Genomic DNA, 17,926 nt, shown 5'->3' on the forward strand with positions numbered 1-17,926 from the left:
CATAGGTACTGAAGGTAAGGTGCTCCAAGGCTAAACCGGTCAGACAATCGCTTATAATACGCATTGTACAAGCAAACAATACGAAGGATGTTACGACAGACAAACACCTCGTTATTGATATAACATCATTCAATTCCAATTATATTACGATAGGTCGTCTTATTATGATACGCTACTTGTTAATTGAGAAATAAGAATGGATATGTCACCATAAGCACAGTGATGCCCACTGCTTCAGAATGTTACCCCTTTTTCTTTTGATAACCGAGGTAGAAATACATTTGCGCATCCCCTACTCCGAAATGTTGCAGGCGTACCCACACCGGAATCTGCGATGTGCAGAGACTGTGCCTACAAAGCCGCATTACAGAGACTCGGCTCGCATTCTACCGGGACTTCAACGGGTTGTTACACTCAAAAACCTCCGCACAGCATGTCCCCCATTTTCTCCGAAATAAATGTACCTCCTAAACAAGGACATCTTGATTTCCCCTAAAATTGAGGGAGGCGGGGTCTTTTAGGCAAATATTAATAGAAAATTCGAGAAAAACCTTTTTTGTGAAATGTGACCGCCATTTGTTTTGCGGCAATAGAGCAATTTCCAACTCATCGAAATTTAAGCATCTTCAGAAAAATTTAGTCGTCGGTTTTATATTAGCATAGAAAGTTTAATAAAAGTCAAGCAAAATATATCAATATATTTTAGTATTAGAAATTATAATCGGATATATCCTTCAAGCTTATCTATGATCAAACATTTCTTAACCGGATAATTACAGTAACATTCTAGCGATTGCATCAATTATTTTACGAAAAATCTCAATAAAACGGCGTTTGCACCTCACGACCTTAATATTTGTCTTACACGCAATGGCCAATTTGATTCGTAACATTATTCGGAACATTAATTTCATACAAATGTACTATTTATAACTGACATTATGAGATAATACTATTTTTCTGTCCATATTTGTATTTAGAGTACTGGGACAGACGTTATGTTCTGTTACATTTATTAATTCGAACTGATTGTTTCATATAACAAAAGCAAACGGAAACAAAACGCCTGCCGTTAAGTGATACCGCCAACCATAGACACTCACATTGCCAGAGGGCTCGCAAGTGCGTTGCGGGCTTAAGGTCCTATCACAGCACGCATTGCTGTGTTAGTGTCTCGGGGTGGACTGCGGTACGCAATGGAAAGCTGGAGCGCTGAGGCACACCGGCCCGTAATTAGTTAAGTAAAACATTAAATTAATGTAATTTTATCATTTTTTATTCTGAAATAGATTACTTGGCTGGCGATAAAATATATCGTGTAAATTTTAAAATACATGTCACAATGTCATAAAATGAATTATAAGTGTAAAAGATTGGCTATGTTTGGATTTTTTTTCAATCGAGCGAAGTTATTTAAATCTTGTATCGATCTTTCAAAATGGATACATAAACTACTCAACTCCACCATGTATTTATTCCATTCGCCATACTTTAAGAAATGATGCCAAAATGGAAAGAAACAATGTACTTTTTTGGAGTTGTGCGACCGTATAGGCCCTTAAACGTCTTTAATGGTGTTTTACTTTTCGTGAATGAGAGCGATACAAAGCAACGTAACAAAAGGTTGAACGATTATAGTCAGATTCAGCAAAAGCCATAGACTAAAGAGTTTATATAGAAAACTTATTCACTTCGCTGGCGTCCCAAAGTGCCGACATATAGATATAGAAAATTAAACTATATGTGTGTGTCACATGTGGAGATCCAAGTAGAGAACAATGCGCACATTGTTTGTGAGGACGATAGCATCTGCGTCAGAGTATTACGCCCGTTTTATTTTAATAAAGCCACTTGTTTTGTGTTATCAACCAGCTATTTACCCAGATAAATCCTTTTTTTTTTGTAAACCTTGGAATCTGATGAGTTGGTAGTCACGCTTGACCGGTGCCTCTTTGGATTCGAAAATATATACGACATTATTACAGTATTTTTATACTTATTTTAATTACAAGAACACAAATTAGATTAATTGTCTGCGGTTCTTAACCTAAAGAAGATTAATAATTGGTACGAGTCGTTTTTCAATAAACAAAAGAAACAAATTACATTTCGATTTTGACGTTTAAAAACACATTTGACTTAATAATTATATTTATTAGTATTAATATTTGTACATAAAGATTTATGAAGCTAATTTTGTTATAACCTAATTTCAGTCCAGATGCACTCCGGTCATTGACTCGAAATGCAATGTTCCGATCATTGTGCAGTAATCCGTAAATCATTTCTTCATCTTCAGCTAAACCATGATATAATATATGTACCTACGTGTACTTACACATTTATTATTGATTGGTATGTAATACGTAATCATTTTCATGTTGCCCATGAAAAATACATAAGACACCAGAACTGAGGAATACAGATCGAATCTTTTGTTTATTTTGTTATAATGTCACTGTAATAATAATACGTAAGCAACTAGCTTACGTCCAATAAGCATGGATGGCATTTGACATTTCCCACATCAACAATTCATAGACGTCATCGCGCGTTTTAGCGGGAACACTTTTTTTTAATATTATGGCAATAGCTTTAACTTTATCCCTTTTTGTCGATATGATTGAGCCATAATGGTATCAAGTATCAAAAAAATTCAAGTGATGTTGTCTGTGGTAAACAATGTCATACATTCGTTATTAGATTAAAAGAGTTCATTATTCAATACGTGGTGTCATTAATATCCTCTTAGACTAAAAGGCAAAGAATAAAGCTTTAAAAAAATGTTTTCTGTCTCTATTTCACTGCATAACAATTTTATTATGTTGGGCTTAGCGGTACCGACCAGGCTTACAGTATTTACTCTCTTCTATAATCGTTGTCTTAATTTCTTGTCTAGGAATTAATATTTTTTTCTAATTACTACATACTTTCGAATAGTCTATTTGTCTACTTATTTAATAATTACGTGCAATATATTGTTCTCAAGGTAATGGAATGTATATAGCGACTCACTAGCTTTATTTATCAGAGCGTGGGGCTATTTACATTGAATTACACAAATAACACTTATTACATACATACATTGATGCCACAACCCTTCATGGGTCTTATATTTCTGGATCTGTTTTTCTATGGCTATAAAGAAGAGTCTTTACATATTGACTTTGATGAAGAGTCTCTTAGGTTAGTTCTCTGAACCTGACACGTTGATTTTTGGTTCTAAGATGTAATGACTAATAATGTATTTCATTATCAAAAAGCGTCTAACTCACGCCTTTTATGAAACCTTTGTTTAAATTACATTTAACTAAACATGGCCACCGAAGCGTCGACATTTATTGTATCAATATTATAATTATTGGTTTACACTTAATAACAAATACAAAATATATACTTCTACCCTAGTCTCTTACATTATATGGTGTACAACTGTGGTCAATTCTTAGCGTTTTACTCTTTCATACTAAAAGTTTTTCTGAAATATGATAAAATACTTATTTTTAAATCGCACGATACTGGTCAAGAATGCGTTAGAAATGAGACGTTCCGTTATAATGATACAAGGTCAGGAAAACACGCGAACAAAGATGAGTAGATTTTTAATGGAATCTTATACATATAAAGGTTGTCACACTTAAGAAACACTTATAATATTTATTATTAACTATGAACCCCATACCAATACTTTGTTTAAAAATGTTTTAAATTTCAACCAGTAAACAATTTCTTTTCTTTTGACTTTTCTTTCGCTGTATGACCTTTGCCGGAAATCATCTGTTTCTATATTTTTGTATGTTTGTTAAGTACCGAAAGAATCTACTTGGTTTCACAATAAATTATTGATTGAAAAACTCGACTCATATTTCTTTTTTATTTGGAAAATAATTTGGGGTCTCCACGCTTTTGTTTCCCCAATTCCTCCAGACCTCTAAATCTGATTCTGGCTAAAAGTATTATCAAATACATTCAACAATTAAACGCCTCTTCCATCACCATTCTCCAAAAAAAGCCAAGTGCTTGGAGATACGGTATTCCTACATCGAACCACTACACAACAGAACACGACCAATACAAAGACTATATTAATAAATTGTAAATGGGGACGTGAGTGCCTTTTTTCTTGAGGGTCACTGACGATATACCGGCTGTACGCTGTACAGGTCACCAACCTTTCATATTATTATTTATTAACAATTAAATATTATAAATTTAGGGGTATTTTAAGTGTATCTAAGTCTAATTCTTATACCTACTTCGTAGGGATGTGGGGTCGCACTGCATCTTCTACCGCAACTACCATAAAGAGTATTCAGAGGAGTTGTTCGGATAATAACATTAGCTGAGTTTCATCATCGAACGTCGAGGCAGAATACAAAATTCCACCCGTATCACCTCGACGTCCGCCGTTCCACGATTGAGCGTTTTTAAGGCAATTTTTGCCGCACACGCACCGAGCCTTGTGGCATTAAGAGTGTCCATGGGCGGCGGTATTACTTAACATCAGATAAATATAAGATATATATATATATATATAATGAAGTTTAATTTGTCGGAGAATGATTTTGATGGAAAATGATTAACGTTCCACGTAACTGGACGTTTGTTTACTTATTTATTTACTCATAGGGACTAGTGCGACGCCATTTTGTCTAGAGAGCGTCTCGGCGCGTTCATGAAATGATGAATGTTTAATTTAAATGTATAAAAAGACAATACTTAACGGCATTAAAAAAACAATGTGATTAGCTTTAAGATTAGATTAATAATTTGAAATGTTTTTTTAAGTTCTTGTCATAGAACCTATTGTATGTAAAGTCCAAGCGAGTTGTTGCGTTTGAGTTGGTAGACATAGTATTTTGGTATTTTTATTTTAACATCAAATTATAATGTTAATAAAAGTAATTAAACGTGAAAGTTAAATGATTTAACATTTGAACCTCTTTAAAAGGGGAAAAATAAAAATTTGATTAACGAGACGAATGTATGAGTATGGCGTTAATAAAATGCATGATGGCACGAGTATAATTGGTACTAAATATTGTACTTTCTTTTTAACCGACTCCAATAATAGGAGGAGGTTATTAATTTGACGTGTATTTTTTTGTCTGCATAGCTCCGTAGATGCACCGATCTAGACAAGTGACTCGAATTTGCGCAATAGCTTTTGCAACTTTACACATAAATGCCGATTAGTACAGCAACCGTTACTTACAAATCAACTGTTACTTACAAATACCGGCAAACTTCTTGAGCATTAAACAAGGGAGTGGGGGAAAGTTTGCGCTTCGTACACAGCACGGGACGCAAACGTCAAAGCTGCGCGATACAAAACAGCTTTTTTGCTTAGTCGGTGTTGATGTGATTGTAACAAAGCACGACTAAGAGAGTAGGCAGAAAGAAATAAATAAAAGTATGCAAAGACAATTAAATTCTCTTTGGTTATTTATGTTAAAGTGTGTTATCCGAATGCGATACTCTGCATAGAATACTGGCTCTTTGACATGAAAAAACATATTGTCTATGCGGATTTTACACAGGTGTTCGATTAGGCATGCATCTCTAAATGGCGGTCTAAAATCCTACTTACAGACATTTTCCTTTGCCTACTTAATATAGTCCAATCGAAGAGAATATAAGTTTTGTAGCTGATCAAATAGCTGCTAATAATCGCAGTTTATTTTCAAATAAGTATTTAATTTCCCACGTTTATATAATCCAATATGGTTGCGTAGGGATTAATAACACGAAATCGTTAATTGTACAGCGATTTTCAACTGTTATTTGTAGTACCAGAGACATCATTTTCTTGTAATATTATTTATTACTAGAAATCGAGACGGGGCAATATTGTATAAGTAACGTTAACAAAAAGTTATATGTCAAGGTCACAGACAACCGGCTGTTACCTGCCAAACAAGGCTCGTGTCAACAACCTCTAAATTTCTTTAAAGCCTTAAAAGGTTTTATTGCACGTGGGTGCCTAAATCAGTTAAACTGAATAAAAATGCTTTTTGCGGGCTGTGTCATCAATACAGACTAACTAGATCGTGTATAGCTTAGTAATTACTATGCAAACTTCATGGCCACCGGTAACATTCTATGTCCACGCAGGACGTAAATCATTTGGCGTCATAATTTCTGTAATCAATATAGTAATAACAAAAATTATTTTACGTTTTTTTAAATTAAAATATTATGAAAAAAGAAATATAATGCAACGCAAATTCTATTTTTTATATTTTTTACATGTTCTCTTTCATTATTCTCTGGTCCAAAAGGAAATTATTTCTTTGATATCTTACAGCACTCTCCTGTTTAATGCAATAACGTGAGACTATACCAAACAATACGCTCTTTATAAAAAAAATATTACACGCGTTCATTATAACAAATTTCACTATCTACCGAGAAATTAGCTCATATTTAAGTGACATAATCACTAAACGAATGAACCAAAATCATGCCACATTCAATTACGAATGCAAAATACTTCCTACACTCATCTCTCGTTAATTGTTTCAGATGGCGTAGAAAACCGGTCGGAGAGATTCAACACAAATGCTTTTTAACAACCTAATGGAAGGTGAAGCAATTGCAGCAAATACAATCATATCATCCATCAAAAACTTTAACACAGATGGAAAAGATCGTGGCACTATTAAAGCGCTTTTAAAGAATTTTATTTTACCAGACACAGATATGGCTATCAAACATAAACATAGTCTTAGCGAAAAATGTCTTTACACAGTGCCAATGAAACCACCTATGTCACCTTCATATCAACGGAAAACAGTGAATGAAGCGAAGCAAGCATTTTTAAATTCCACTCTAAAACATTCAAAAGAACACGAAAAGAGAGCCAGACAAGAAGCGACGCTGCATTATGCACAAATAGCGATTACTACTAGTGATGACACTCGAAGTACAGGAGGAGGAAAAGACGTAAATGTAAAGCCTAATCTTAAAGATAAATCTAATCCAATCGACATTCCAGCTTCGATGAAGAAAAAAATTGAACAGCAACACAGAAAAGTTAGTTTTAAAATAAAAAATGCGTCTACCTTACATCGTCGTCCGCCTATTGTAACAACAATGACTATAACAAGTAACAAAGTTTCAGAATTAACTAAGAAGTTCAATGATTTAGTAAACAATAGTTCATCCGGAATAGTCAAACAATCAAAATTAGTTAAAACATTTGAAGACTTACAGTCAGCATATTCCGCTAGTAACAGCTCAACTCCGTCATCAACACTAAGTTCCAGTCCAAATATTAAAATTGTTGTACAAAGACACAGGAGAGGTTCAAGAAAACGTAACAGTAGGAAAAGATGCTCTAGTATGGATTCTATCGATAAATTAGTCCTTTCTGACAATTCCAATAGCAAAATTCGCGTGATACGCTCAAAATCTGATGGGAATAGAATTCCAAAATCACCTAAAAAGCGTTTAAAATATCCTGATTCAAATGGTCAGAGTGGATCAGACTCTGTTGATGGCAGTCCAAGTAAAACAGACAGCCAGAAACAAAGTAATGTTGTCAAAAGCGCTATTAAGAAGTTTGAATGTGAAATAAATGCTCAATCTAATCAAACGAATACTTTGCAACGAAATCGAGGGGTTGACAATGTAATAACAAATAAAGAAAAACCACAAGTACCTGAAAAGAAATCATCACTTGTATTAACAAAAAATCTTGTACTTAAAGATGGTGTACCTAAAATAAAAACAATTAAACCTGTTCTAGTCGACTTATCAACTAAACAAGTGGTTAATATCACTCAATCGGAATCTTTTAAAAAGAAAGAACCAATATATGATAAGAAAAAATTTAAAACTAATTATATTCATTCGGAGAAGTTACCATTACATTTAGTTGAAATTATACAGGAAGAAGGCAGTGAACCTACTCTCGCTACTACAAATAATAAAAGTGTATATGAATCTCTTACAAACAAAGAAGAAAACCTAATTCCACAAGACATTGAAAATTCGATAACGCCCAATGAGTCATTTCTTTGGAGGCGAAAAAGTATCCAAATGTACTCAGATTGTGATAAATCAAATTCTGAAAATTCTTATGGATTTGTAAGTATTACGATAAATGAAACGTCCGGATCATGTAATGATGAACAAACAAATAACACTTTGCAAAAAGATGAATCTCAACTGAGTGATAATTCTGAATCTCAAATAATTGAAATTGAAATAGAAAGTAATCAGTCTCAGCACGCTTCTGACTTCGAAAGTAATTTAATAGAGGCCTATAACAGAGAAGTGTTAGTCGGTTTTACTTCTAAACCTCCAAAAGACGAAGTTGAAGACGACTATGAAATTTTAGAACCTCGAGACGATAACGTTGTAGTTGTCACAGTCAAGAGCGATAGAGTTTCAAAAATAAATTGCCCCCTTCCAGAAATTCCAAAAGTTGAGGAAAGTCCGCCCGTAGAAAATATATATCAATGCCTTTTAGAAATGAGGTCACATCCAGAAGGCGACGAAAGTAGTCTTCATAATTATGAAACATGTGGTAGTCAACTTGAGGAAAGAACTAGGGGAGATGGTGACAGCGACGATGGATATGAGTATTGTAAGTCTCCAGTTAAACCATATTGCCATGCGTCTAGTTCTGGAATACAAATTGCTGAAAATTATAACCCATATTCAGCTAACACTAAGAACTATTCTATCGCGAAATCTGTCAGTGGCACTTCAACAGTTAGTTACGAGAAAATAGGTTCCGATAGAATCTATGAGCGGATACCGCCTCGTCCTCCAAAATCAAAAGAAAACAGTCCAAAGAATAAAAGAGATTCAATAATATCAGATTACAATGAAACTGAAAATATTTACGACTCCATCAAGCATCCAGATGGTGTTTCTTTATCTCATTGCTATGAGAGTATACCCAATAGCCCAAGCATGACTAAACTGAATACCGTGAAAAAACAGTTGCCGTCAGCTGTTCAGAAACGTCTTTCTTTTGATAACGTATCCAACATAAGCCAATCAACTGTATCAAGTGAGCAAAAGACAAACAGTATTTATGGCCAAAGATCAGTCTTAAGTTACAATGGACAGGAGGTGCTCTTCCAAGTACCCAGTAGCGAGACCAGCGTTAGTGATCGAAGCGACAGGAGTGATGACTGGGTAGACATATCTGATGAAGAAAAGACCGAAGAAAAGAAGATTATCATGTACGTATTTTTCAAATATTCAACATTTATATTCGCTTGTATACATCGATTATTTTTAGAATTAAAATACATAGGTTGCGATTTCCGTACAGATTTCTTCTATAAAAAAACTACTTTAATAAGAAGTTAAAAAGTAAATACACAGTATTTTTTTATATAAAAACTAGTTGTTTAGAACAGTATCAATGCCTGTAATCTCATGACCCAATAAAATCCTGTATATCATGTTAATAAAGAGCATAGCAAACATTCTTATCTTGATAAAAGCTTTCATAACATTCAGTGTTTTAAAAGCAGGGATATGGATAATACATATTCGTACCTAGTACAATTAGGGTTATGTCTTGCAGTGTCCAAGAAAGGAGCCGCAGGAAGGGACTCGCATGGTCTCAGAAAGTGCGACACCAATGGCAAAATTCTCCTAAACAAAGCGAAAGCAAAGGTTTGTGTAATTTTACATTACTTTTAAATGTTCGGTTCGGAAACAGACGGAATTATGCACTAGAAATCAATAAATCTAAGCAGTTGCGCGGACTCCGTCATTTTCAGTTTGTTTTACAACGCCATCTATGGAGCGTTCAAAGTACTGTATTTCGATTATTCGATTTTACAAACGCCATAAATAGAGGGCGCTGAACTACGTAAAATTATTTTTAATAATTATGAAACCGAATAAATACATATCATATATTTCCTAGCCAAAATGCACGTCACTTACCTAACAACTATAATTTTGGTAATTACATATTCAAAATAACTTTCAATTGTAGACGGCTTGTGTGTGGAATAATGAATATTCATAACAATAATGCAAAATTATTTATCTATGAAAATTGCACATGGTTGGTTGATTATATTCTGTATTTGCTAATATCAAGTTATTTGTTGGTTACTTTAAAATATTTTAGAAGCATTGTTTGACGTTAGGTTAGGGCCTCTAAATGTATATTTATGAGTCGCCATTTGCTCATTATTTTATAAAAAGTTTGTCAAATTTGGCTTATAACGAGATTATGACTCGAGATATGAATGGCCAAACGGACCATTAATAGCTTTGTACTTCATGTTTATATCTCTTTGAATCTTTAGTTTATTCGAATGTATCTTTCCCCTTCGGAAATCTTGGATTTGACGTGTATATCATAATAATATGTGTAAATTGTAAACGCGTGGGCAAAGGAATTTGTTTTAACTTAACCAACACCTACTTAAAACCTCACGTATTATTCACCTTGAAAATTATTAAAACTTAAAAATATAATTCGCATTGTCTGGGAATATTTTTTTTTTCTTTATATAGTGGGAGACAAAATCTCACTTATCAAATGCGAGCAATGTGAGTGTGAGTGTCCGTGGGCGGCGGTATCACTTAACATCAGGTGAGCCTCCTGCCCGTTTGCCTATAAAAAAAGGTATTACTTATAAAAAAAGGTCTTCTTAGTTTTGGTATTAATATAATTCTATGAATACTATGTATAGTGTCATAGAGAATTTATCATTAAATTCATTCAAACACCATATTACACATTGGATATCATCAGATATCGATTTTGACTTATAAAAGATATATTTATTATCTGTATAATTACAACCAACATGCCGCGAGCTGTGTGATATTGATTTCGATTTACAGGTCACATTACTTGCCCTACAAAAATATTGTTACCTAGCAACACACGATATAAACGTCTTTTTAAATTAGTTTTATTTTTCTTTTAAGGCGGGCGTGGGTCCGTTTCTTAAATTTCGAAATGATAACCTGACTCAGGGGTAGGCAATAATCCTATGTCACGTTCATGAAAACTTTTATATAAGTCAATATATAATTTTTATTGATTATTTCCTTTCGTAAATATTCGAACCGTTTTGTATGTATTATGCATTCCATCTTTGGCTATATAACTAGTATAATTGTTTCTTGTCAAAGTTAGTTGTAGGAGTATCAAATAAATATAGCTAACTTTAACTAAAATATGAAACGTGCGTTTCATTTGTCTTCACAATGCTTGTTATGAGAAATATTGTCATACAAAAAAGTTCTCTCACGAATTATAAGTAACGTATCACATCCTTGACCTATAAAATAAAATGTGTTAATTCTTGTAAACATAGGCTTTCGAAGCCCCGTAGTTGTATTATGTTTCATAAGTTGAAATTGCTTGATGCTTTACAAAAACAGAAAACGACAATATACAAGAGTTGACCTAGTGGCTTCAGCGTGCAACTCTAATCCCTGAGGTGGTAGTTTCGATCCCGGGCTGTCCACCAATCTGTGTCAAATCTGTCCATGTGCTAATTTGTTGTATTTATGTGCCTTTTTACTTTTTATTTTTAATGTATCATCTTTTTAGTTTAGATTGTTTTTTTTTGTTTCCTGTTTATAATTGTCTTAATAACTGTGTATAACATGTATTTTTGCACTTCTTGCCTATCTTATGTAATTGTAATTTAATACTTTTTTTATATTGCAATGTACGAAGTATCAATAAATAAATAATTTAACATTTGCTCGAATGTTGAAAGAAAGCATCGTGAGGAAACCGACTTGCCTTATAGCCAAAGAGTCGAAAGCGTACTCGCCTATTAGATTAACAAATAATCATGAAACAGGTACAGAAATTTTAGGCCCTGGCCTAAAAAGGTTGTAGTGCCACTGATTTATTTTATTTTTATAATCATAAATATCATTCAATTCATCATCTGACAGCGCAACTCGTACGCAACTATTGCAAATAATGCTTGATTGCTTGACCAGTTTAAGTTTACCAATTCATTGTTTTTTTGGTCTATATACGTTATTTATTTATGAATGCGAGCAACGAGGTATGACAGCTGTCGGTGACTGCATGTATTTCGCCATGGCTATCAAAATATTGCCTTCCTAGAAGTTATAACTGCCGAGATCAAGGTGGCAAGGTGCCTCTGGCACATTTTGATCTGAAACAATTCCGCCGGAAATTAACGGACGTCCGGATTAAACTGAAACTAAAACTGGGTTGCTCCGAGTTGAAAACTCACCCCATAGATAATATCACATTGAACTTTAATATTTTAGGTTTGGGCCTGAGATTTCTGTATCTGTTTCATGATCATTTGCGAATCTAATAGGCCGTCTTTCTTCTTGGCATTCTTGTACTTTTAAATTATAGTTTAGAATATCAAGATCAAATAGGTAATGAACACCTTTTAACTGAAAAGTTTTACAAATCTAACGGACAAAAATAACTGGCAAGAAACACTCGACCATTCGCTTTTCTCGCTAATTTTTTTTTGCCATCTTAAATAAATTTTCAAGTATGATGAATTTGAGCATTCTTCTCGCGTGATTCTCACATTCGCATATTTTTTGCTTTATCGCAGTTTCTAATATCGTATGCGTTGTGGGAAAACAATCTATTGATAGATTTAGTTATTCTCAATGCTATGAACCATCAAAATATCTAGATTCGCCGTCAACATATGTATGTATGTGCGTTTTGTATGGAGGAACAAAAAGTCGAATATTTTTAAATATGATATATTTAATTAATCAAAGTATGAACCATTGTTTTCTATGCACTTTTGCCATCTCATAGGTAGTTCATTGATCCCTTTACGAAAAAAACCAGTCGGACGGGAATCAATAAAATCTGTGAAGGCGATTTGGACTGCCCCATCAGAGTTAAATTTTTCCCTTGCAAGAAGTTGTCCAAATTTCGAAAAAAATCGTAATCTGTTGGAGCAAGGTCCGGGGAGTACGGAGGATGTCTTAGACATTCCAATTGAAGCTCTTCTAATTTGGTAGCCGTCTGTTGTGCAGTGTGTGGTCTAGCGTTGTCGTGAAGTAGCAGTGGCGTGAAGCGATTGACCAGCCTAGGTTGGGGTAGCCTAGGTAGGTTGTCTAGCTTTTCCATCATGGTTTGCAATTGCTGACAATAGACATGTCTGGTCAGATTTTAGAACACTGCAATGAACAATACCGGCACTATTCCACCAAACGCTTACAAGTAACTTTTTTGGGGTTAATTTTCGTTTGGGGCAGGATTTGGCTGGCTGGCCAGGATCCAACCATTGCGCTAAGCGCTTCCGATTATCGTAAAGAATCCATTTTTCATCACAGGTAATGATTCGGTTTTAAATACCTTCATTATTGTGCCGGTTCAGTAATGTAAGAGGACGCACGTTTGCCGGTTTGCTTCAGTCAATTCATGAGGTACCCACCTTTCAAGCTTTTTAATCTTCCCAATTTGCTCCAAGTGAATTAAAACAGTTTTATCACTAACACCGCAGCCTGCAGCTAACTCGGACGTGGTTTGCGATGGATCCGCTTCCACAATAGCCTTCAATACTTCATTATCAATTGGGGTCCCAGGCCGTCCACGGGGCTTGTTCTGCAGGTTGAAATTTCCAGAACGAAAACGTTGGAACCAAAAACGAACTGTGTTTTCTTTTGAAATATGACCGCCATACACATCATTGACCCTTCGAGTCGTTTCCGCAGCACTAGTGCCACGGCGGAACTAGTACTCGTAAATAATGCGATACTTTAGGTTTTCCATTTTGTAAAATGAGTGACGCAAACAGAAAAAAACAAATGAATGACGGTCATCGAAGCACAGTCGACAAATTTTCATACAAATTTAACTTTCGACTTTCTGCACACACTACTCTTAAGGCATCTTGTCTAAACCCCCAGATGTTTCCGTGCTCACCACGACGCTTATACTTAGAAAATAACTAACATGTTCTTCCGTCTCTCTACATCAAATTGTGTTTACGCTGTGATGAAAAGAGACCGGTACTTTATGAATTAGGGAATCATCCAAATAATAATTTCATATCATACTAAATTTCACATGTATTACAATAATCTTTTTATACCATATTAAACATAATCTATGCAAGCCGCCATTTTATTCACATTCCAACCATTCTATGACATTATGCAACAAACGCTATTGATTTCATGTTAGTGCTCAGTTTTCGTTATCTCAATTACATAAAAGGCAGTAATCATAGCTTTTTACGTATATACATATGATCTAACACTCATTTTTATAAATCTTTTTTTAATATATTTTTTTTCATAAATGAATAGTACATATATATTTTTAAACCTATAACTGAATCTTACTATATTTAACCAATACTCCGCCCATTCCTCTCCCATATATAGTAGATGTTTAATATATTAAAACCCTCTTGTGGAAAGGATCGGAAATGGTGGCGAGAATGTGGAAGAATTTGGAGGAGGCCTTTACTCTTTCGGAGATCGTGTACTAATGTTTAACAATGACACGGACTTAATGTAATCCTGATTATAGAACTCGAATACAGGCTATTTTAATTTATACTTGTTAAATAGGTATTTAATATATTAAAACCCCCTGTAACCGAAATAAACACATTTATTTGTTAAATAAATGCCAATTCTAGATAAAACTTTCTCTAAATATAGAATTATTAAATCTAAATCTTCAGAACAACTTAGCAACAAAATCTAATGTCCGATTAGTGAACGACTGATTTAAGGAAGTAATTATAGCGGCGAAAGAAATCTGAATTCAATGCAAGTAGTATAATCTCATTTTAAATATCATATAGGAAGGACCATTTGCAACAGTGTAATCGATCTGTTAACATGTTCGCTTATTGCAAAATCTAGATACATGGAGCCGGAAATTGCTTGGTGCACGATGTAATTTGCACGCCCTGAATTTTAATAATTTTATATTCGTTATACAGCACATTTTAGTTAAGCGTACTCTTATACCCTTAGCTTGTAAGTGTAATGAACAGATATATAACAGTCACCAAGTTATCTTTGTGTATATTTAAGATAAAGATTTTTGGTCCTCATAAAAAAATAGTGGCCATACAACCATTTCAGGTCTGAGCCTCAGATTACTGCGTCCGTTTCAACATCATTTGTCAATCTAATAAGCATCACCTAGATCAGCCTCCTGTGCCTGACACACGCTGTCGACTTTTTGAGTCTAAGACAAGTCGGTTTCCTCTCTATATTTTCCGTCACCGTTGAAGCTAATGTTAAATGCGGACATAGAAAGTTAGTCCATTAGGGCACAGCTGAGGATCAAACCTACGACACCAAGGATGAGATTCGCACGTTAAATCCGCTAGTCCAGCACTGCTCAGTCCTCATAAATGTGTATAACCTGAATGTTGAACCTAGTGTTCTGTAATTTTATTTGGTTTTGATCTGTTTAAGATTTACACGTTTGTAAATAAAGAACTTATGCAAACAGTCTTATTACACATCAATAAAAGTCTCTTGACAATTTGCGTTTACGCTGCGACAGTATTTGTTAAAGAAGAATTGATGGCGCGTTTCGTTTGTTTGTAAGTGGCGAAACAAAAACGTGTCGCGTCTCTGTGATTGGACTAGAAATGCTATAACAAATGCAAACTCGTCTTTTGTTTTCCTTTAGAGCTTTTGTTATAATATTTTAACTGAAGCCGGTTTTAAAGAAGAGTTTTACTATAGATATTAAAATGAGGACGTAATGACAACGAAAGGAAACAGGTGGGGCCATCTAGACCGGATGAAAGAGAAGCGGTTAAAAGCGTTTGCTTTATATATATAAAGCAACCGTGGAAAGGTAAAATCGGGTTGGGTAGGTCGTGGACCAAATCCAGGGACTTAAAAGTAACTATAACCGAGATGTTTTGCATGGTCATGAAAGTGGATGAAGCGAGAGAGGTATGTCAGATCCTTAGCAAGTGGAGATCTGCCGGGTGGGAAAGGTCGGGGAAAAAGCGTGATAATATAACTACGTTTGTTATTAGTTATTATAACATTCAAATATTTTCAATTTTCATAGTAATAAAGAGAAAATTAAAACAAATTTAAAAAATTTGGTCCCTGTGGCAGTGTACCTTAATACTTATTCGTTAAGCGAGGAAAGCACCAGCTCTGAGGTGACCGGTACTACTGGTATCCACTGCAAAAGGAGCAAAATCGAAGTTAGGAATAAAAAATATATTTTATCTTTTCATTACGCCACAGATGTAAGTTATTTCTGTAATTATTCATGTTCCAATAACTCAGACAGTATTAGTTTACTTGTTACGTAAGCCCTAACATTTACATCTCAATAGGTACTAAGAATAGAATTAAACCTGTTTTCTGAAATGCGACTTCGATGCCGGTCGCCGGCTGTAGACAATCAAACCAATTGGCTAATTTGAATTCATTTTACAATGCTTCTAAGGTAATGCTGGATAACCAGATAGAAGTACTTTCGAACCAATTCAACTTAGGATCCTTCAAGAGCGTACCAAGACTTAAAAGGCCGGCGAGCCTCCTACCCGTTCCTCCTGTTACATAAAAAAAATACAGAATCTCGAAAGGACTTACGTCTCTATACACTTGCTTGAAGCTTTCTTTCTTGACTTTGACGTGCTTGAAGCTTACAGTCTGATTTTTTTGTTGTAAAATGCGTAGACGATGTGTTTATTTGCTTTGCTTTGTTCTATTAGTTTTGTCTGAGTAATTTTATGTCCTATATCTTGCACGTCTTGCTCACCTTATCAAAAAAATATCTCGTGTTGCTTGCCTGAGATCGTGCGAAAGTGTCCAAGTGGCCAGGTCGTTTTTATTTAACTGGTATAATTGTACTGTATCTCTGCAAAGTTAATGTCGCCTTTGTTAACATAGGTAGACTATCAGTATGGACTTTTTAATTAAGATTTTGATATATTGGTAACAATAAATTGTTGTTACATTTTCTTTTCAAATCTGTAATATGTCGTAATAAATTATGAAGAATTATTATCAATTACAATTACAGCACACACGCATTACACGCTTAAAACGTACCTAGTTCTTTAAAAGAAAAAAAATGTTATCTCTCATTCTTTTTTTTATCGTTATTTTGTGTTTCTATGTGTGTGTTTTGTAAGTAATAAATGCTATGTCTATGTCTTTTATATAACGTTAAAGACTTTCAATTATACAAATACTTTTTCAACAATCACTATTTAAGTGTGAAATCTATTTCAATCAATTGAAAATTATTAATATTTAGTTACACCATGTATGGATGTTCGCTTGCCATTTTAGTTATATATTTATTTCAATGGCCATATAAACGTATCGAAACTCTCACAAAGTAAACAATAGTTTCTTGCCAGTAAAATTACTACATCGAAAATAAAGTCATTATCTAGAAACCAAGCGTGCGTGCGTGGCCATATGATTTAAGATTACAAACATGGCGACTCTAACAACGCACGAGTTTGTTTCCTTGCAAGACAAGTTAGGGGTGATACCTAAATGGACAATTCAGGTGCGCCCACGCAAGCGCATACGGAGGGAGAGAACGTCAACGCGAGTAGGCCCTGCGCTGCGCTAGCGAACGGACGCGTCGTCGGTACTCCGAGAGTGAAAGTGATACAAAAATTCCTCAAACACGAAATACGTTTTCAGAAAGTCGTTTGTGTCTCGAAAATCTGATGTGTTAACTGTGATGCAGTGCGTTTAACCCTATTTACTTTCACACGTATTTAAGATCATTTCGTCACGGCTCAGTTGGGTCCATTAAAGTTACGATGTGTTGCCTCATCCTTTATCTACCGGCGTTTTGAAAATGTACTTGACTTACAAACATAATATTTGCAACATGGCTCTTGTGAAAGAGCAACATTGAACCTTTAATCATGGCTTTAAAACCGGCTCAACGAATATAATATATTCAATAAAGATATGTTTTTGATAAATTAAATGA

At 34.5% G+C, this 17,926-nt stretch overlaps 1 protein-coding gene across 8 annotated transcripts in view; it reads left to right on the top strand.

Annotated features, from left to right (window-relative positions):
- Nucleotides 1–17,926, top strand: part of LOC123708702 (ephexin-1) — a 77,818-nt gene that overhangs the window by 35,228 nt on the left and 24,664 nt on the right. For 6 of the 8 annotated variants that reach the window (XM_045659535.1, XM_045659541.1, XM_045659540.1 and 3 more), the window contains 2 exons: nt 6,526–9,200; nt 9,551–9,642. In XM_045659535.1, the coding sequence (XP_045515491.1) occupies nt 6,562–9,200; nt 9,551–9,642 (2,731 nt within the window). In that variant the 5' untranslated portion in view covers nt 6,526–6,561. Of the gene's footprint in view, nt 1–6,525; nt 9,201–9,550; nt 9,643–17,548; nt 17,674–17,926 lie in introns of those variants that run through there. The other 2 variants (XM_045659542.1, XM_045659543.1) reach the window with 2 other exon arrangements.

This window comes from Pieris brassicae, chromosome 4 (assembly GCF_905147105.1).
Source record: "Pieris brassicae chromosome 4, ilPieBrab1.1, whole genome shotgun sequence".
NCBI classification, from domain to species: domain Eukaryota; kingdom Metazoa; phylum Arthropoda; class Insecta; order Lepidoptera; family Pieridae; genus Pieris; species Pieris brassicae.